Here is an 18,211-nt window from a genome sequence, read left to right as displayed (position 1 = left end):
TCAGATAAGATTTTGGATTTGATTCAGCTGCATGTATCAGGACAGCCAGAGAGTAGCCTCACACATTTTACAATTTAAAGAGATCTTGAATTCAGGAATTAGGCTTTGGACAATTATGCCTGAAATAGTGGATGGCTTGCAAGTATTCAGCTACATGCTACCTCTTTAGTTAGTGTGTGTTCCTCAGAGTATAGATTCCAAGGGTAATTTTTTGATGTAACCTGATGATTTGATAACCGATGATAGAAAGAGGTTAGGTATGATAAAAAGAGGTTAGGTAGTATGTGCAGTCTGAGTGAGAGGGTCAACCTGGGTTTTCGAAAGTGGTTCAGAAATATGGAAAGGATGAACAAAGAAAAACCGGACTAAATTGATATGTAATTCAGAAGTGGAGGGAGCAAGGGGAGAGGGGAAAGATGGAGGTGGGAGGGTGTAATGAAGGAGGTTGTAGGATATCTGGAACTGAATATACAGAACAATACACATTCAGGAGATAGAATGAATTAGATCAATGTTCCGTAAAGATTTTGGATTTATTCCAACATTTAATAGATTCACTTTATTTTAAATTTTTTTTGTGTGTGTATTTATCATACTTGATTCCCCAGCCTTACCAAGAAAACTAATTTACATTTTCTTGTTTAATGTGAAATGAATAATTGTGTTGTATATATTTGCATATTTCCTTTTCTGTTGTTAGATAGTGTTGCCAGATTCATGTATATTTTTGCAGGCCCAAAATGAGCAGCGGGAGACTGAGAAACAGCGGTCAGAACTAGATAGAGCTCTTCAGCGATACAAAGAAGATCTAGACAGAGAGGCTCAGTACAGACATGTTATGGAGGAAAAATGGCGTGTCATGGCAGAGGAGTATGAAAAGAAGGTATGTTTTAGAGATGAAGATGGTCATGTTGCTTATTGTGACTTATTTTTGTTGTGATTTATCTTACATCATCAAGCTTTAGATGAATTCTAACATCACTTTGAGTATGATAGAAATTAAAGATGTATACTGATACTTTATGAATAAACTATGTAGAACTGGTGATTTTGACAGGTGGCAGGTGTGGCAAGCGTGGTTGAAGCATCCACTGGGAAGCACAATGAGGTTGTAGGAAGATTCCGAGCAAATGTGACAAACGTCCATGAACAACTTAAAGTTTTGACGGAACGTAGAGAGGTTGCACAGCAAGAATTAACCAGGTTAATTAGATTTATTTGAAACGTCTCTTGTAACCAATGACATTCCCGGACTTCTCAGAATTTTATTCTTTTGTGTTTTGCATGGCCCATACTAAATTCTAATTAGATTGTAGTCCTTATATGTTGCACTTTGACACTTGCACCAGTTATTAGTATGTATTATTGTATTGAACACCTGAATTAAGGAACTGCTTGCCTCTTGGTCCAGTTAGGCTATGTTAGACACCAGTTTACCAGTGGATCTTAAAGATTAAAGAGACGAGAGTGCGGTGGTATGGATGCGAGGTACAGAATGGAACTGGCAGTAGCTCATGCTTCTAGATATTATGCCTCTGGAAATTAAATTCTAAGGTGAGATGAGAAGAGTTATAAGTTGCATCATGTTTATGTGCAGAAAAATGTTGTTGAAAATATAATCAAGTAAAAGTAAGATTCTCCTGTGGAGAAAGGCAGCAATTATTACACTTATTTAAGTAAGGAAGATTCAGAATTCATGAAGGAGTTTTAGTATTGAAGAATATTGTCCATTAAGGATAGCAGTGGAAAGAAGTAGACAATGGAAAGGAAAAGCCATTGAATCAATAGTGTCATGAGAGTCTAAGTATATGAGAGATCAAGTGCAGAGTGTTCAAGAAGCCTGCATGATTATGTGTTGCAACTCTTCACTTCCTCCAAAATTCTTGAATATTTTTCCTCGTCTTCATTTTTCCCTTTCATTAACCTCTTTATATTTCAGTTAAGGCCCAGCCTTGATGTAGGATTTTGCCCATGACTGGAGCCGCCAGCATAAAAATGAATACACACTAATGTATGGTTGTGAAATGTTGATTCATGAGAATGGATGAGTGCTAGAGATAGATAAAAGATAAATCAAAAGTGAAGATGTGAAAGGGAGAAAGGGATTTGTGATGTTAAAAAAAAAAATCAGCGAAAAGATATAGAGATCAAAATCTTGTAAGATGGTACCACTGTTGAGAGTCAGAGAGGAATGATATTGGATTATATGCAGTGGAATGATTTTGTTTATGGACATGGAAGTGTGACTGGAGGCTGAGTCCACTTGAGTGATGAACTTACTTTGTGGACTGAAAAAATAAGAAATGCATGCATAAAACTATAGAGATTTATGTTTCTGTACAGCACACTGGGAATGAATGGAGGATGTATGCAAATGAACAGAGAGGCTATTGCATATGATCCGCTCTATGTAATTGGAATAGGAGTTAAGAATGATCAATAGATCCACCAGCCAATATTTTACATATATAGGGGCTAAGACCATCAAAGATCACTGACTTTTGCCCATCGCAGTTGCAGTTATGGGTTGAAACATCACTTTGACTCGTTATAAAGCAAACGCCAATCTGTTGTTAGTGTTATAAGTGGTAGGCATGTTCGGAACATGTATGAACCAGTTGGTACAAGAAGAAATTTGTATGTCTTAATTTAGGTATCAGTATGTTGGATTGGCATGCCAGCTGTAGTCAGTTTTAGTTAGAGCTGTTAAAGCTTTATTAGTTACAGAAAACCATATCTTCATGGATCCACTTATCCATGGTGCTCATCCCATCCCTCCAGAGCATGCAATTTTTAGAATTGAAATTTGTGCAAGTGGCCTAAACATGTTAGCTACAGTTCATAGTGTATAATGTTTAGACTGGTAAGTATCATTATAATGTAAATCATCATGGCTTAAGAAAGATGCTTTTCTGGAAAGTTTTTATGTTTTTGGATTCAAATAATTAAAGAGGTATTAATATTTATTCAATCTTGGCAGACTGCAAAAGGAAAATGATGACTTGGTTGGCAAACATAGCCAACACTCGCAGCAGCTGCAAAATGAAATTATTAACCTTCCTGATAATATGGAGGTAAGAAAGCAACTCCAAAGTGCTATATGTCTTATTATAGGGAATCAGGTATTTGTACTTGAATATATTTTATGAATATGTATGTTTTGTCAATGGCCTGAACCAGGGCATGTGAAATATCTGGGGTAAATCATGGAAAGGTCTGTGGGGCCTGGATATGGATAGGGAGCTGTAATTTCAGTGCATTACACATGACAGCTAGAGACTCAGTGTGAGTGAATGTAACCTTTTATTGCTTGCCTTCATCCATTCCTGACACTACTCTGTCCTACACGAAACAGAATCACTACCCCCTGCTTCAGTGAGGTAGCGCCAGGAAAACGGACAAAAAGGCCAAATTCATTCACACTTGGTCTCTAGCTGTCATGTGTAATGCAATGAAACCACAGATCCCTATCCACATCCAGGCCCCACAAACCTTTCCATGGTTTACCCCAGACATTTCACGTGCCCTGGTTCAGTCCATTGACAACATGTTGACCCTGGTATACCACATGGTTCCAATTCACTCTATTCCTTGCATGCTCGCACCCTTCTGTATGTTCAGGCCCTCATTGCTCATTTTCACTCCATCCTTCCACCTCCGATTTGTCTCCCACTTCTTGTTCCCTCCACCTCTGATACATATATCCTCTTTGTCAATCTTTTCTCACTCATTCTCTCCATTTGTCCAAACCATTTCAATACACCCTCTTCTGCTCTTCTAACCACGCTTCTTTCTTTCCCACACATCTCTCTTACCCTTCATTACTTACTCGATCAAACCACCTCCCACCACATATTGTCCTCAGACATTTAATTTCCAACACATTCACCCTCCTCACAACCCCTATCTATAGCCCATGCCTCCCAGCCATATGACATTGTTATGTTTATATTTATATTTCTAGGAGATGCAGCTACTTTTACTTCGTTATCGTGAAGATATTATTGCTGCTAAGGTGTCAAAGGAACACCAAGAAGAAACTCTCAAGTCAGAAATCCTTTTCCTAAAGGATCAGGTAAGTTTTTGTTGACCTTATAATGAATAATGTTTGCAGTTCATTAAAAATGGAATTTGATATTTAGGGGCTATGTACATTTATCATTTGTGTGTTTCTGTCTGTTTTTATGAGAGTTCACTCTCAACCCAACTGATCTTGGATTTCTGTATGGACATTTTTACATTGTTTTTGAATAACATATAATCATGGGTTAGGTACATTTTTACATTAACTGTGAATAACATATGATTATGGATTAGGTAAAACAGAGTGAATGTGTCTCATAACTTAGATTCATTGAATCCTTTAGCTGTACAATAAGTTACTGAGATATTGGTTACATCTGCAGTAATTAATCACTTTAATTTTTCAGTCAATCTGTGTGGTTCCGTCTGAACTTACTGTTGAATATGTATGTATATAGGACTAGGTTATGAAAGGGATGGGAGGTTTCATTTTAATATCAGTCTGCACAGTAAAGAACTGGAAGTTATAGCTGAGCATATATTTGGGTGCAATATTTGTATAGGATGGTAGTTGGGAAATTAAAAGTAGTTATGAAAAGAAGAAAAATTAGAGATTTGCTGAAGGCTGTGGTGAGTGGAGCAAGTCTTAGGAAAGAATGTGTGAGGACCTTGCATGAAGGAACATTTGTTCCAGCTCTGATATATGGATGTAGAACCCAAGTTTAAAGTATAACAATCGGAATAGATGGAAAATTAAAGCAGTAAAGGTAACTAACTTATGTGATTGGGATTTCGTGAATGTATTGTGTGGAGATGGATTGACTCAGGGCATTTGAAGCAACCAGGGTAAACTGGGGAATGGTATGTGGGGCCTGTTTGTGTATAGCGAGCTGTAGTTTCACTACATTACACATTACAGCTAGAGAATGGATGTGAGTGGATGTGGCTTTCTTTGTGTGTTTCTGGCACTACCTCACTAATGCAGGAAATGGCAATCATGTATGAAAAAATAGATGCTTTGTTTTGCACGTTACTAAAGATTATTTTTTACAGGTTTTAGCTGAACAACATGAAAAAAATACCATAGAAGATCGTCTTTCCTCAGAGATTGACCAACTAAGGTGTGTTACCAGTTTTATCCACCATTTGCATGATAGGGTTAGTTATTACTGCAGTAAATCCAGATTACTTCTTCATTCATTTGCACTCTGTAATAATTTTCAAGTTTATTAAATGTGCACTTTTTCAAATGCCATGAAAGTGATTTTTTTTTTATTATTATTATGTCATAGATATATGTAAAGAGTATTTTTGGTCATGTGCACATCAGCAGTTCATCAAGAATATATGCTTTGGCAATGGAAATTAGTGTTGATTAAGGTAGTTACTTGTAAAAGTTAATCGCATTTTTGAGAATATTAGGAAAACTAAATCTTAGTTTGAGGTGTGAGGACTGCAGCCAGTTTGAGGGTAGAATCTAAGGGGAAAATTGCTAGTTATGATGATACATGTCTGGTCACTGTAAATTTAAGACGTTGGTTTAACCTGATATCAACAAGGTAGGTTCTTAACTCTTATTGAGAGTTGGCATAGTTTTTTCTTAGACACGTGAATGCTATAGCATATTTTGGGAATGGATTTATGAAGTGAAAAAAGAATGGAAGGAAGCAGTTGATATATTTTTCTCTGTTTTGATCGTAACATATCATCCTCTGTGAGAAAGCAAATTGGATAAATAAATGAGTGTAAAATGAAGTCCAATAAATTAAGTTCAATAGAATTTTAGCAAAGTTAAACTATAAAGCCAGTCTTGTACCCATTTCCTTTAACGTTTTTGTCCCTACCTGGCAGGTCATCACCATCAGAATTCAGACCTATATTGTGTTGATTAGAAAGGGTAGTGAGTGGTGGGATGAAGAAGTAAGAGTATTAGTGAAAGAGAAGAGAGAGGCATTTGGACGATTTTTGCAGGGGAAAAAATGCAATTGAGTGGGAGACGTATAAAAGAAAGAGACAGGAGGTCAAGAGAAAGGTGCAAGAGGTGAAAAAAAGGGCAAATGAGAGTTGGGGTGAGAGAGTATCATTAAATTTTAGGGAGAATAAAAAGATGTTCTGGAAGGAGGTAAATAAAGTGCGTAAGACAAGGGAGCAAATGGGAACTTCAGTGAAGGGCGCAAATGGGGAGGTGATAACAAGTAGTGGTGATGTGAGGAGGAGATGGAGTGAGTATTTTGAAGGTTTGTTGAATGTGTTTGATGATAGAGTGGCAGATATAGGGTGTTTTGGTCGAGGTGGTGTGCAAAGTGAGAGGGTTAGGGAAAATGATTTGGTAAACAGAGAAGAGGTAGTAAAAGATTTGCGGAAGATGAAAGCCGGCAAGGCAGCAGGTTTGGATGGTATTGCAGTGGAATTTATTAAAAAAGGGGGTGACTGTATTGTTGACTGGTTGGTAAGGTTATTTAATGTATGTATGACTCACGGTGAGGTGCCTGAGGATTGGCGGAATGCGTGCATAGTGCCATTGTACAAAGGCAAAGGGGATAAGAGTGAGTGCTCAAATTACAGAGGTATAAGTTTGTTGAGTATTCCTGGTAAATTATATGGGAGGGTATTGATTGAGAGGGTGAAGGCATGTACTGAGCATCAGATTGGGGAAGAGCAGTGTGGTTTCAGAAGTGGTAGAGGATGTGTGGATCAGGTGTTTGCTTTGAAGAATGTATGTGAGAAATACTTAGAAAAGCAAATGGATTTGTATGTAGCATTTATGGATCTGGAGAAGGCATATGATAGAGTTGATAGAGATGCTCTGTGGAAGGTATTAAGAATATATGGTGTGGGAGGCAAGTTGTTAGAAGCAGTGAAAAGTTTTTATCGAGGATGTAAGGCATGTGTACGTGTAGGAAGAGAGGAAAGTGATTGGTTCTCAGTGAATGTAGGTTTGCGGCAGGGGTGTGTGATGTCTCCATGGTTGTTTAATTTGTTTATGGATGGGGTTGTTAGGGAGGTGAATGCAAGAGTTTTGGAAAGAGGGGCAAGTATGAAGTTTGTTGGGGATGAGAGAGCTTGGGAAGTGAGTCAGTTGTTGTTCGCTGATGATACAGCGCTGGTGGCTGATTCATGTGAGAAACTGCAGAAGCTGGTGACTGAGTTTGGTAAAGTGTGTGAAAGAAGAAAGTTAAGAGTAAATGTGAATAAGAGCAAGGTTATTAGGTACAGTAGGGTTGAGGGTCAAGTCAATTGGGAGGTGAGTTTGAATGGAGAAAAACTGGAGGAAGTGAAGTGTTTTAGATATCTGGGAGTGGATCTGGCAGCGGATGGAACCATGGAAGCGGAAGTGGATCATAGGGTGGGGGAGGGGGTGAAAATTCTGGGAGCCTTGAAGAATGTGTGGAAGTCGAGAACATTATCTCGGAAAGCAAAAATGGGTATGTTTGAAGGAATAGTGGTTCCAACAATGTTGTATGGTTGCGAGCCGTGGGCTATGGATAGAGTTGTGCGCAGGAGGATGGATGTGCTGGAAATGAGATGTTTGAGGACAGTGTGTGGTGTGAGGTGGTTTGATCGAGTAAGTAACGTAAGGGTAAGAGAGATGTGTGGAAATAAAAAGAGCGTGGTTGAGAGAGCAGAAGAGGGTGTTTTGAAATGGTTTGGGCACATGGAGAGAATGAGTGAGGAAAGATTGACCAAGAGGATATATGTGTCGGAGGTGGAGGGAACGAGGAGAAGAGGGAGACCAAATTGGAGGTGGAAAGATGGAGTGAAAAAGATTTTGTGTGATCGGGGCCTGAACATGCAGGAGGGTGAAAGGAGGGCAAGGAATAGAGTGAATTGGATCGATGTGGTATACTGGGGTTGATGTGCTGTCAGTGGATTGAATCAGGGCATGTGAAGCGTCTGGGGTAAACCATGGAAAGCTGTGTAGGTATGTATATTTGCGTGTGTGGACGTATGTATATACATGTGTATGGGGGTGGGTTGGGCCATTTCTTTCATCTGTTTCCTTGCGCTACCTCGCAAACGCGGGAGACAGCGGAAAAAAAAAAAAAAAAAAAAAATTGTGTCAACCACAAGTACATAATATATAAACTGCAAGGCTGGACTGCTTACTTTGTTCTCAAGTAATTCCTGGGCATAACCCATGCATGTTCCTGATTGTTTATCCTTTGTTTTCTCGGAATCATTTTTTCTAGATCATTGCAATTCTTCTGAAGGTTTTGAATTATCAGTACCACTATGTATACCTTTTTTGCAAAATGTGATGTCCCTTATTAAGAGGGCCAATCCCATAACCTTTTTTTTTTCTCTCTCCACTATCTTCCTTGGTGTCATGTACCAGTTAGAACAGATTAGGCCAGGCATTACCTCTTAATTAAGTTATTGATAAAGAGAAACCATTGTTGATATTGGTAATATCCATATGCTACTGAATATATAAATTATAAGATTTTCTTTTTTGATAATATGCTGTGAATTGAAGATAGAATTGTATATATTTAACGCCTCAGGGAAAAGGTTGGTCTACTAGAGAGCTTGGAGAGTCAGATGAAGGCAGAACGAAGAGGTCGGGCTGAAAGTGACGCTCAGCAAAAGGAGCTTGAGAACAAACTTGCAGAGTCTCATTTGAAGAGTCAGCAGATCATAACAGCCCTTAAGACTCAAGTGGCAGAGCAGACACAAACCAGGGTTTGTTATACATGAACTGTAGCATCCGTGACAGCTGCACTGTCTAGTCATGTACCAGGTTCTGACACACTTAAAAGATATTACTCTTCATCAGCATTTTAACATCTTTTCTTGTTAACTTGGAATTGGAAATCAAATTCTTTTTACATTGATTGCATATGTATGACAGATTCAGAGCTTATAGTTTAGACTCTGTGTTTATGACTGTATTTGATTTTATTGAATGTTAGAAATTGAAAAGCACTGCTATGTGCATAGTTGTATGTATGATATATATATTTATACAGTACGAGAAGGGGGTTTTACACTTGTAGGGCCCTGTCTCTTGAACATCCTCACATTCTCTATTATTATACTGCTTTTCAAACTGTTGTATGCCATCAGAATTATTTTTAACTGTAATGGTTCAACCACTACTATGATACTATAAGAGTATTTCTTTACATCTTTTGTGACAAGTTCCTAGTTCAGTTTTGTATTATGACCGTTGGTTAATCTATCTTTGCATCTTTCAATTTTCAAGGAACTGCTCATTGCCGACATTGTTAAAGTTGTTTAGAATGGGATCAAGTCAACCCTCATTCTCTTTCTTCTCTGTGGTAGACAGATTTGTGGCTTTTAAACTCTTACTACAGTACCGTCATTGTTGTCTTTCTCTGGATCTATCTGTCTTTCTATATTAACTTATATTAATGGATATGATTTGTTTCCAGTGCAGTCCTTATGAGGTAGTACTCAGGTGATGGGTTAGTTACTGTGTCGATTCTCAAATTCTTCATTCACACAGATTCCTCCTGCATATTTCTAGCACGATAATATTCCTGCTGGGGTTTTTCACAGTGTCATTTCCTCAGGTCTTTCACAGTTTCTTTTCACTACTTTGCATTTACTTGTGATTTTCATCAGCCATGTATCAAACCATACTTGAAGTTAATCTAGGTCCCCTTGTAAGTTAATGAAATCCTCATTATTCTTTGCTACCCTCATAACCTTTGTATGTTAGGTATGAGTCCTGTACTGTGCTGGCTTGTCATTTGCATAGATCAAGTAGAGCATTGATCCAAGGACCAACCCTCTGGCATTCGACTGATGACCCCAACCCATAGAAAGAAGGCTCTTCTGACAAACATCTTTTGTTCTTTCCACGAAGCTGTTGTGACTTATACTGTGCAAACTCTTTTGAAGTTGTCATTTAGCTCCTTATATATTTTTTTGGTTTTTACAACTCCTCTGGGAATCCCACAGCCTGTCTAGGTGCTTTTTAACTCAAACTTATTTGGTTATATCTTGCCTTGTACATAACATTCATTGCAAAGTTTCTCACTGTATTCCTCCCTATCTTACTGTACTTAACCCTCAATCTCTTATGCCTATCAAATGCTCTCTGTTAGTTGTGCACTGTTGTGTATATCTCTTACACATTGTCTCAAAGCTTTTTGCTTTTTGATATATTTCATTGAACATATTGTGATCTTTTCTGACCTTTGCTCTCTGTGTGCAGCTAAAGGTTCCCATGTTATGACTCCATTGTATATTTCCCAGACCCAAAAAAGCTTTTTGATATATTTCATTGAACATATTTTAATCTTTTCTGACCTTCACTCTCTTTGTGCAGCTAAAGGTTCCCATGTTATGACTCCATTGTATATTTCCCAGACCCATCTATAACAGTGATCAGCATTATGGCTTTGGAACTCCATTTCCCAATTTTCAAGTGTACCTGTTATCTAATTCCTTTAGCTGTTTTGTTACCCTCCATATTTATGGTATCCTTCAAAATTGTCATTTTCTCCAACATGCACCAATCAAGAATACTCAATTATTTTTCAGAACTTTCTTCAGACAAGCTATTTCTTCTTTATTCTGTATGTATGTAAGTATGTATGGATGTTTTCATGTTTATGTATATATATATATATATATATATATATATATATATATATATATATATATATATATAGAGAGAGAGAGAGAGAGAGAGAGAGAGAGAGAGAGAGAGAGAGAGAGAGAGGTAATCATAATGACCTAGATTTAATAGTTTTGTGTGTTGTGCAAGCTCCACTGGGGCATGTATTATTTCATGTAGGGCAAACTGAATAATACTGTTTGTGCTTTTTCATCATCATGAATGTTCTAGCAAGGTATATATGGGGTAAGAGTGTTGAACATTGTTGTGTGTACATAGAGACTCATGATTGAAAATTTTGGGTAAAGTGTGTTTGTTCTTTCTGGATTAATCTTTATGGTAGTCAACTTTGGGCTCAAGGGAGTACATGTGCAGGATTGATGAGTATCTGATTCTTACTGGTAAGGGTATTATAGGTATTATTTGATTGTTTTTGTATAGTCATAGAGGGAAGTGTTGGAATTATTGCATAAATCCTTTTAGGTAAGATTAGAGGGAGAAGTGGTTGAGCTGCGAGGCAGAGTTTCAACACTACAGCATGACCTGGACACTTCAGAAGCAGTGCAGCGCGACTTTGTCCGGCTTTCACAATCTTTACAGGTTCAGTTGGAGAAAATTAGACAGTCTGAGAAAGAGGTAATTACTCTTCTTTTCATGAGATTTATAAGAAATGTGACGTGCTTAGTTCATGTTAAGTTATATGGTAGAATTGTTGATAGTTGAATAGTGAAGCAAGTAATCCAGATTTCTTTTACAAGAGGCTTGAGTAAATTGTGTGTTTGACAGTAAGTGTTGTTCATGTATTTAGATCCAGAACTGTTCGTAAGATATTTCTGTTTCTAGGTGGTTAGTCAGAGTTTAAAATCATGAGAGTTTAGAATCATGATAAAGATACATCTTTCAACTCTGTAATGAGTAGATGTCATTGTTATTAATTTGACAGACATGCTGCTCTATCCCTGAGGATAGGGAAGAAGGAATTCCGTCTTCTTATCTCCAGCATGTCGTAGAAGGTGACCTCAAGGGGTGGGAGTAGGGGGCTGGAAATCCTTCTCTTCTGTATTACTTTCCAAAAAGAAGGAACAGTGTAAAGTCAAATGATCTTTTTTCTTCTGTTTTAGAGGCTACCTCACTTACACAGGAAATGTCGAACAAGTATGCAAGAAAGAAAGAATGCTACACTTTTTCATTTCATAGGAAAATTTACATATAAAAGGCATTTCAAAGTCCTGAATGTGTATAGACATCATTTTCTTATGATAAGATTGATCATTACATATTTATTTTAATCATCTTTATTACATAATGCTTTTGGTAGATATTGATGGTAGTTTTTCATTAGATTTTACCTGTCATTGTGTTAACCTTTCTGTTATTTTTATTAACTTGTCATTTGTATGGGGATGATGACATGCATAGAGGCATAGATATTTTTTGATAATAGATTTTTAGCACTGAGGTCACCAGATCCAATTCCACAGGCTTTTTTTTGGCAGGGATGCCCAGCTTTTTGCATTAGACTTGCTACTCTGTAATTGAGATATAATGTCAAAATTTCACACTTGTAATGCCAAAATTATAATGATTAGCAGATGTGTTAAAGTAGTTATGCTGCAGTCAAGCTTCAGAGAGTTCTATAATGAAGTGAATGCAGGGCATATGAAGCAGTTAGGGGAAACCACAGAAAAGTCTATGGGGCTTTGCTGTGGACAGGGAGTTCTGGTTATGTTAAATTATACTTGAAACTTACGTTTTCATTATGCAAGAAACAGCAAGCAAACAAACAAAAAAGTACCAGTCTCTGTTATGACAGCTAATCAACCTTTTTATTTTTAACTTGCATGATTTTCAGGTACGATGGCAACATGAGGAGGACCAAGAGGAATGCAATAGTTGTAAGCAACGGTTTTCTGCTGTAGGGCGGAGAAAGGTGAGGGGCCCCAGGGCTATTGTGTGACTTCGTGCATACTGTAGCTGCCTCTTTTCATCTGTTCATTTCCAGTCCATCAGAAAAGCAGGTCTCCACCATAGCTTCCAGTAATGGCTGCAATGGATAATTTACTGTTCATACTGCTTTATGATCCATAAAATCCCCTTGAGGGAGTTACAGGAGGAAATAGGCATCAGAGATATAGATAGATGGATCCTTAATATTGTATGATCTCTGTTGGTAAAGTGTTTCTGTTACAGTGCTTACTGGTTTATTTACTGTTGTCCCTTCACAGTTGCATGAAATAAATCATTGCATGAAACACCACAGAATAGATTATTTTTTTTTTTTTTTTTTTTTTTTTTATACTTTGTCGCTGTCTCCCGCGTTTGCGAGGTAGCGCAAGGAAACAGACGAAAGAAATGGCCCAACCCCCCCCCCCATACACATGTATATACATACGTCCACACACGCAAATATACATACCTACACAGCTTTCCATGGTTTACCCCAGACGCTTCACATGCCTTGATTCAATCCACTGACAGCACGGCAACCCCGGTATACCACATCGCTCCAATTCACTCTATTCCTTGCCCTCCTTTCACCCTCCTGCATGTTCAGGCCCCGATCACACAAAATCTTTTTCACTCCATCTTTCCACCTCCAATTTGGTCTCCCTCTTCTCCTTGCTCCCTCCACCTCCGACACATATATCCTCTTGGTCAATCTTTCCTCACTCATCCTCTCCATGTGCCCAAACCACTTCAAAACACCCTCTTCTGCTCTCTCAACCACGCTCTTTTTATTTCCACACATCTCTCTTACCCTTACGTTACTCACTCGATCAAACCACCTCACACCACACACTGTCCTCAAACATCTCATTTCCAGCACATCCATCCTCCTGCGCACAACTCTATCCATAGCCCACGCCTCGCAACCATACAACATTGTTGGAACCACTATTCCTTCAAACATACCCATTTTTGCTTTCCGAGATAATGTTCTCGACTTCCACACGTTCTTCAAGGCCCCCAGAATTTTCGCCCCCTCCCCCACCCTATGATCCACTTCCGCTTCCATGGTTCCATCCGCTGCCAGATCCACTCCCAGATATCTAAAACACTTCACTTCCTCCAGTTTTTCTCCATTCAAACTCACCTCCCATTTGACTTGACCCTCACCCCTACTGTACCTAATAACCTTGCTCTTATTCACATTTACTCTTAACTTTCTTCTTCCACACACTTTACCAAACTCAGTCACCAGCTTCTGCAGTTTCTCACATGAATCAGCCACCAGCGCTGTATCATCAGCGAACAACAACTGACTCACTTCCCAAGCTCTCTCATCCCCAACAGACTTCATACTTGCCCCTCTTTCCAAAACTCTTGTATTTACCTCCCTAACAACCCCATCCATAAACAAATTAAACAACCATGGAGACATCACACACCCCTGCCGCAAACCTACATTCACTGAGAACCAATCACTTTCCTCTCTTCCTACACGTACACATGCCTTACATCCTTGATAAAAACTTTTCACTGCTTCTAACAACTTTCCTCCCACACCATATATTCTTAATACCTTCCACAGAGCATCTCTATCAACTCTATCATATGCCTTCTCCAGATCCATAAATGCTACATACAAATCCATTTGCTTTTCTAAGTATTTCTCACATACATTCTTCAAAGCAAACACCTGATCACACATCCTCTACCACTTCTGAAACCACACTGCTCTTCCCCAATCTGATGCTCTGTACATGCCTTCACCCTCTCAATCAATACCCTCCCATATAATTTACCAGGAATACTCAACAGACTTATACCTCTATAATTTGAGCACTCACTCTTATCCCCTTTGCCTTTGTACAATGGCACTATGCACGCATTCCGCCAATCCTCAGGCACTTCACCATGAGTCATACATACATTAAATAACCTTACCAACCAGTCAACAATACAGTCACCCCCTTTTTTAATAAATTCCACTGCAATACCATCCAAACCTGCTGCCTTGCCGGCTTTCATCTTCCGCAAATCTTTTACTACCTCTTCTCTGTTTACCAAATCATTTTCCCTAACCCTCTCACTTTGCACACCACCTCGACCAAAACACCCTATATCTGCCACTCTATCATCAAACACATTCAACAAACCTTCAAAATACTCACTCCATCTCCTTCTCACATCACCACTACTTGTTATCACCTCCCCATTTGCGCCCTTCACTGAAGTTCCCATTTGCTCCCTTGTCTTACGCACTTTATTTACCTCCTTCCAGAACATCTTTTTATTCTCCCTAAAATTTAATGATACTCTCTCACCCCAACTCTCATTTGCCCTTTTTTTTCACCTCTTGCACCTTTCTCTTGACCTCCTGTCTCTTTCTTTTATACATCTCCCACTCAATTGCATTTTTTCCCTGCAAAAATCGTCCAAATGCCTCTCTCTTCTCTTTCACTAATACTCTTACTTCTTCATCCCACCACTCACTACCCTTTCTAATAAGCTATAATGTGTATGAATGTAGTAATTGTGTTCACATTTTATTGTCATAGCACCAGTTATACTTGCATAAACAATGTTGAAGATAAGATTTGAAATCAGAAAATGCTAGCAGAGCTATGCGTGAAAGATGTCTTATAATTTATAATATTTCTATCATATTTCTACAGCATCACTGTCGTCACTGTGGGAAAATCTTCTGTAATGAATGTGTAAGCAAGACTGTGCCAAGTGGACCTCATCGTCGTCTTGCAAGAGTATGCGATGTTTGCCACACTCTTCTTGTGCAAGATGCTACCCCGTACTTTAGTTCTGAGCCTCCTCAATCTCCAGACTGACTTCGCAAGGTCATAGTTGCTTCCTCACACTGACCTGCCATACTAGACTGACCTGCCATACTAAACTTACCTCCCATACCATGGACTTCCCCATGCTGTGCTGACCTGCCTCACAACACAGATCTCCCATACCACACCATTATCTTGTTCACCTTCAGGACATATCATTATTGCATCTCCTAAATGTCTGTGCTGTATAAGTGCAGTGTAAGGTGTCTCCGTTGCATCTTCATTTATCTTTTATCCTACTACTTTCTTTTAGTGGCCTCTTGTTATTCTCTAACATAGTCACATCCTGAAGTGCCAGTCATTTTCTTTCACTGAATGGATTAATTACCTTAATGAGAAAGTAATCGTATTATCCTAATGTGAAAATTACAAATGATCTTATGATATTTTAAGTCTGTTGTGCATAATTTTGCAGACTTCACAAGGATCTGTGATATTGTATGGGTTTCATATGTGCTGACGAATATGGTTAAGAATTTACGACTGATATACTGTCTTACCAATCTGCATTGCATTTCCATATGAATCTATCCATTCTATGCTGACTGTACAAATTTACAATATTTGTAGCTGTCCTCTTGTTTTAATTTGGCCAGTATCTCCGGTCCTTTCCCTATTAGGATAACTTCTTTGTTTCTCTATTGCCTTTGTATTAAACATTCCCTCTCAGAACATAAAGGGAAACTTCATGCAAAGATCAGTGCCTATAAATTTTACAATCTCATATTACACAAATTTATGACAGATAATATGAACTTCTTATCATTCCAGTAAAGAAAAGAGACTGACAGACAGATAAGACAACATCCACTTTAGAATATATACGGACTGACTTAAGCCACCATATAATTTTTCACTGGCAGACCAGAAATCAGCGCTCCATGTTGCAATCTGTTGATAGGCAAATGGCGAGCTTTAAGGATTATTTGAGTGTATTTTTTAAAGGGTGCATCTCCTTGCATGAAGGTGCAATCAATGTGTACAAAGTGTATATTTTCCCATGCTGGGTATTGGGGTAGCAAAGTTTTCAATTTGTTCTGTTGTACTATTTTTGCCTCTGTGTTTATGATGTGAATGGTCCTTCTCATTATATATTTCATGCTAGATATTTACATTTATAATGTGGAAAGTTTTATATGACTTGTGTGCTTTAGCTCACTGAAAAATTCTTATTATTGATGAGTCATGTGTTATACGGGATATCTGAAGGAATAGGAACAAAGAGTATGACACCTGACGTCACCAGTAATTAAAAGTTGTACTGGAATCATTTGAAATTTTAGAAGTGTTTTGCAGTGTGTAAGACGACTGGTGGAAGATCTCACAGTTTTAGAATTAAATTTTTTTGCCGTTTCGATTTATTTGTATGTCTTTTCCCACATTTCCTGTAGTGTTTGGTGCTCTATTACCATTTAAAGGTACTGAGATTGTACATTCGAACAATTTGTAGATGTTAGCCATTTCCTTGTTTCCTTGGAAGTCAACTGATATTGCTTAAGTCTTACAAGCTGAAAATCATTTTTTCAAGACAGAGTTTTGTATTGAGCAGTCCTCTTTATTCATTTTCACTTTGCCTGTCAGTTTCAAGTTTATTTTTTTGTCCTTTAGTGCTGATGTGGTGAGTAGAGTGTTACAGGTAAGAAGGAATTTTAAGTGATGGGTGCAGCACATTGAGAGATGAAAAGACGGGAGATGGAGGTTAGAAGAAGCTTGCTGCAATCCTCTTATTACCTCTCTCATTTTCCTGAAGGATGATGAAAATGTATTTAGAGGATAGAGAATACACTGATCCAACATCAGATGAGTATGCATAAGGTTAGTTCAAGATGTGTAAAAGGATGAAATGATATACATTCTTGATTTGGCAGACACTATTGCCATAAACTGTGAATTTGATTAACTATGTATGATAGAATAGGAAAATTAGTCAATATTTCTTTAAATCTAGGCGGCCTTAAAAATGCAGTATAGTATAACTTAGTAATATCTAAGATAAACACATAGGTAAAATGGTGCTGGAAAACTCAAAATGAATTTAGTAATTTGCTGCTCCATCGTTTCCCAGTGATGGATCCTCAATTAAATGAAACTTAAAACTTTTCATGCTATATTTTGTGTCAGGGAATGAGCTGAAAGGACTGTGAGTCTTAATTTTGCAGAAGGGTGCTTTCATCGTATTTACTGATAAGAGCCTCTAAATTTAGTGTGGAAACTACCTACCAACCGAGAGTTCAGTATTCATCTGTTAGCCCCCATCCCTCACCCATGGTACCAGTATACCAGCCATGTGTGTTTACAATCCTTGTGCCAATTAGATGCATATCTGGGGTTGATTCAGGAATACAGAGGTGTTTGAGCTAAGCTAAATTGTAGCACTGAGGTAAGTGTAAGACAAGGTATTGCAGTTATGTCTGGCTAATTTAGCAGTTTCATCATGTAACAGCCCATCCAAAAGGCTTTGGCCAGTTGATCTAGTTCTCATTCATTAGCTCTAGCCCCACATGTATTGTCAGCTAGCTAAACATGCTGTTGTTAACAATTTAATGCCTTATTCTTATACTCATTCAAATCGTATGCAGATTCATAAAATATCTCTGAATCAAGCCTGATTAAGAAACAGAACAGCAAATGTTTGTGCAGTTGTACCTGACTGCTTTATCTATGCATCCATCTGATAGCTATATTTACAGGCTTCATTAATTTGGTCATGTATTGAGTTCCTATCTTTGGTACTCCCGCTGGAGTGCTATGTAATGAACCTTACTGGATATTTAATCCATGCATCCCATTAACATGCAAAAAA

At 38.1% G+C, this 18,211-nt stretch overlaps 1 protein-coding gene across 3 annotated transcripts in view; it reads left to right on the top strand.

The window, feature by feature from the left end:
• Positions 1-16,765, top strand: part of LOC139762911 (rab GTPase-binding effector protein 1-like) — a 48,841-nt gene extending 32,076 nt beyond the window's left edge. For all 3 annotated transcript variants that reach the window (XM_071688164.1, XM_071688163.1, XM_071688165.1), the window contains 9 exons: positions 734-883; positions 1,058-1,203; positions 2,981-3,074; positions 3,965-4,075; positions 5,077-5,144; positions 8,529-8,706; positions 11,096-11,248; positions 12,465-12,542; positions 15,232-16,765. In XM_071688164.1, the coding sequence (XP_071544265.1) occupies positions 734-883; positions 1,058-1,203; positions 2,981-3,074; positions 3,965-4,075; positions 5,077-5,144; positions 8,529-8,706; positions 11,096-11,248; positions 12,465-12,542; positions 15,232-15,399 (1,146 nt within the window). In that variant the 3' untranslated portion in view covers positions 15,400-16,765. The remainder of the gene's footprint in view (positions 1-733; positions 884-1,057; positions 1,204-2,980; positions 3,075-3,964; positions 4,076-5,076; positions 5,145-8,528; positions 8,707-11,095; positions 11,249-12,464; positions 12,543-15,231) is intronic.
• The last annotated feature ends 1,446 nt before the right edge of the window (positions 16,766-18,211 follow it).

Source organism: Panulirus ornatus, chromosome 45 (assembly GCF_036320965.1).
Source record: "Panulirus ornatus isolate Po-2019 chromosome 45, ASM3632096v1, whole genome shotgun sequence".
NCBI lineage: Eukaryota > Metazoa > Arthropoda > Malacostraca > Decapoda > Palinuridae > Panulirus > Panulirus ornatus.
The sequence above is the reverse complement of the archived record's forward strand: the minus strand, read 5'-3'. Positions and strand labels throughout refer to the sequence as shown.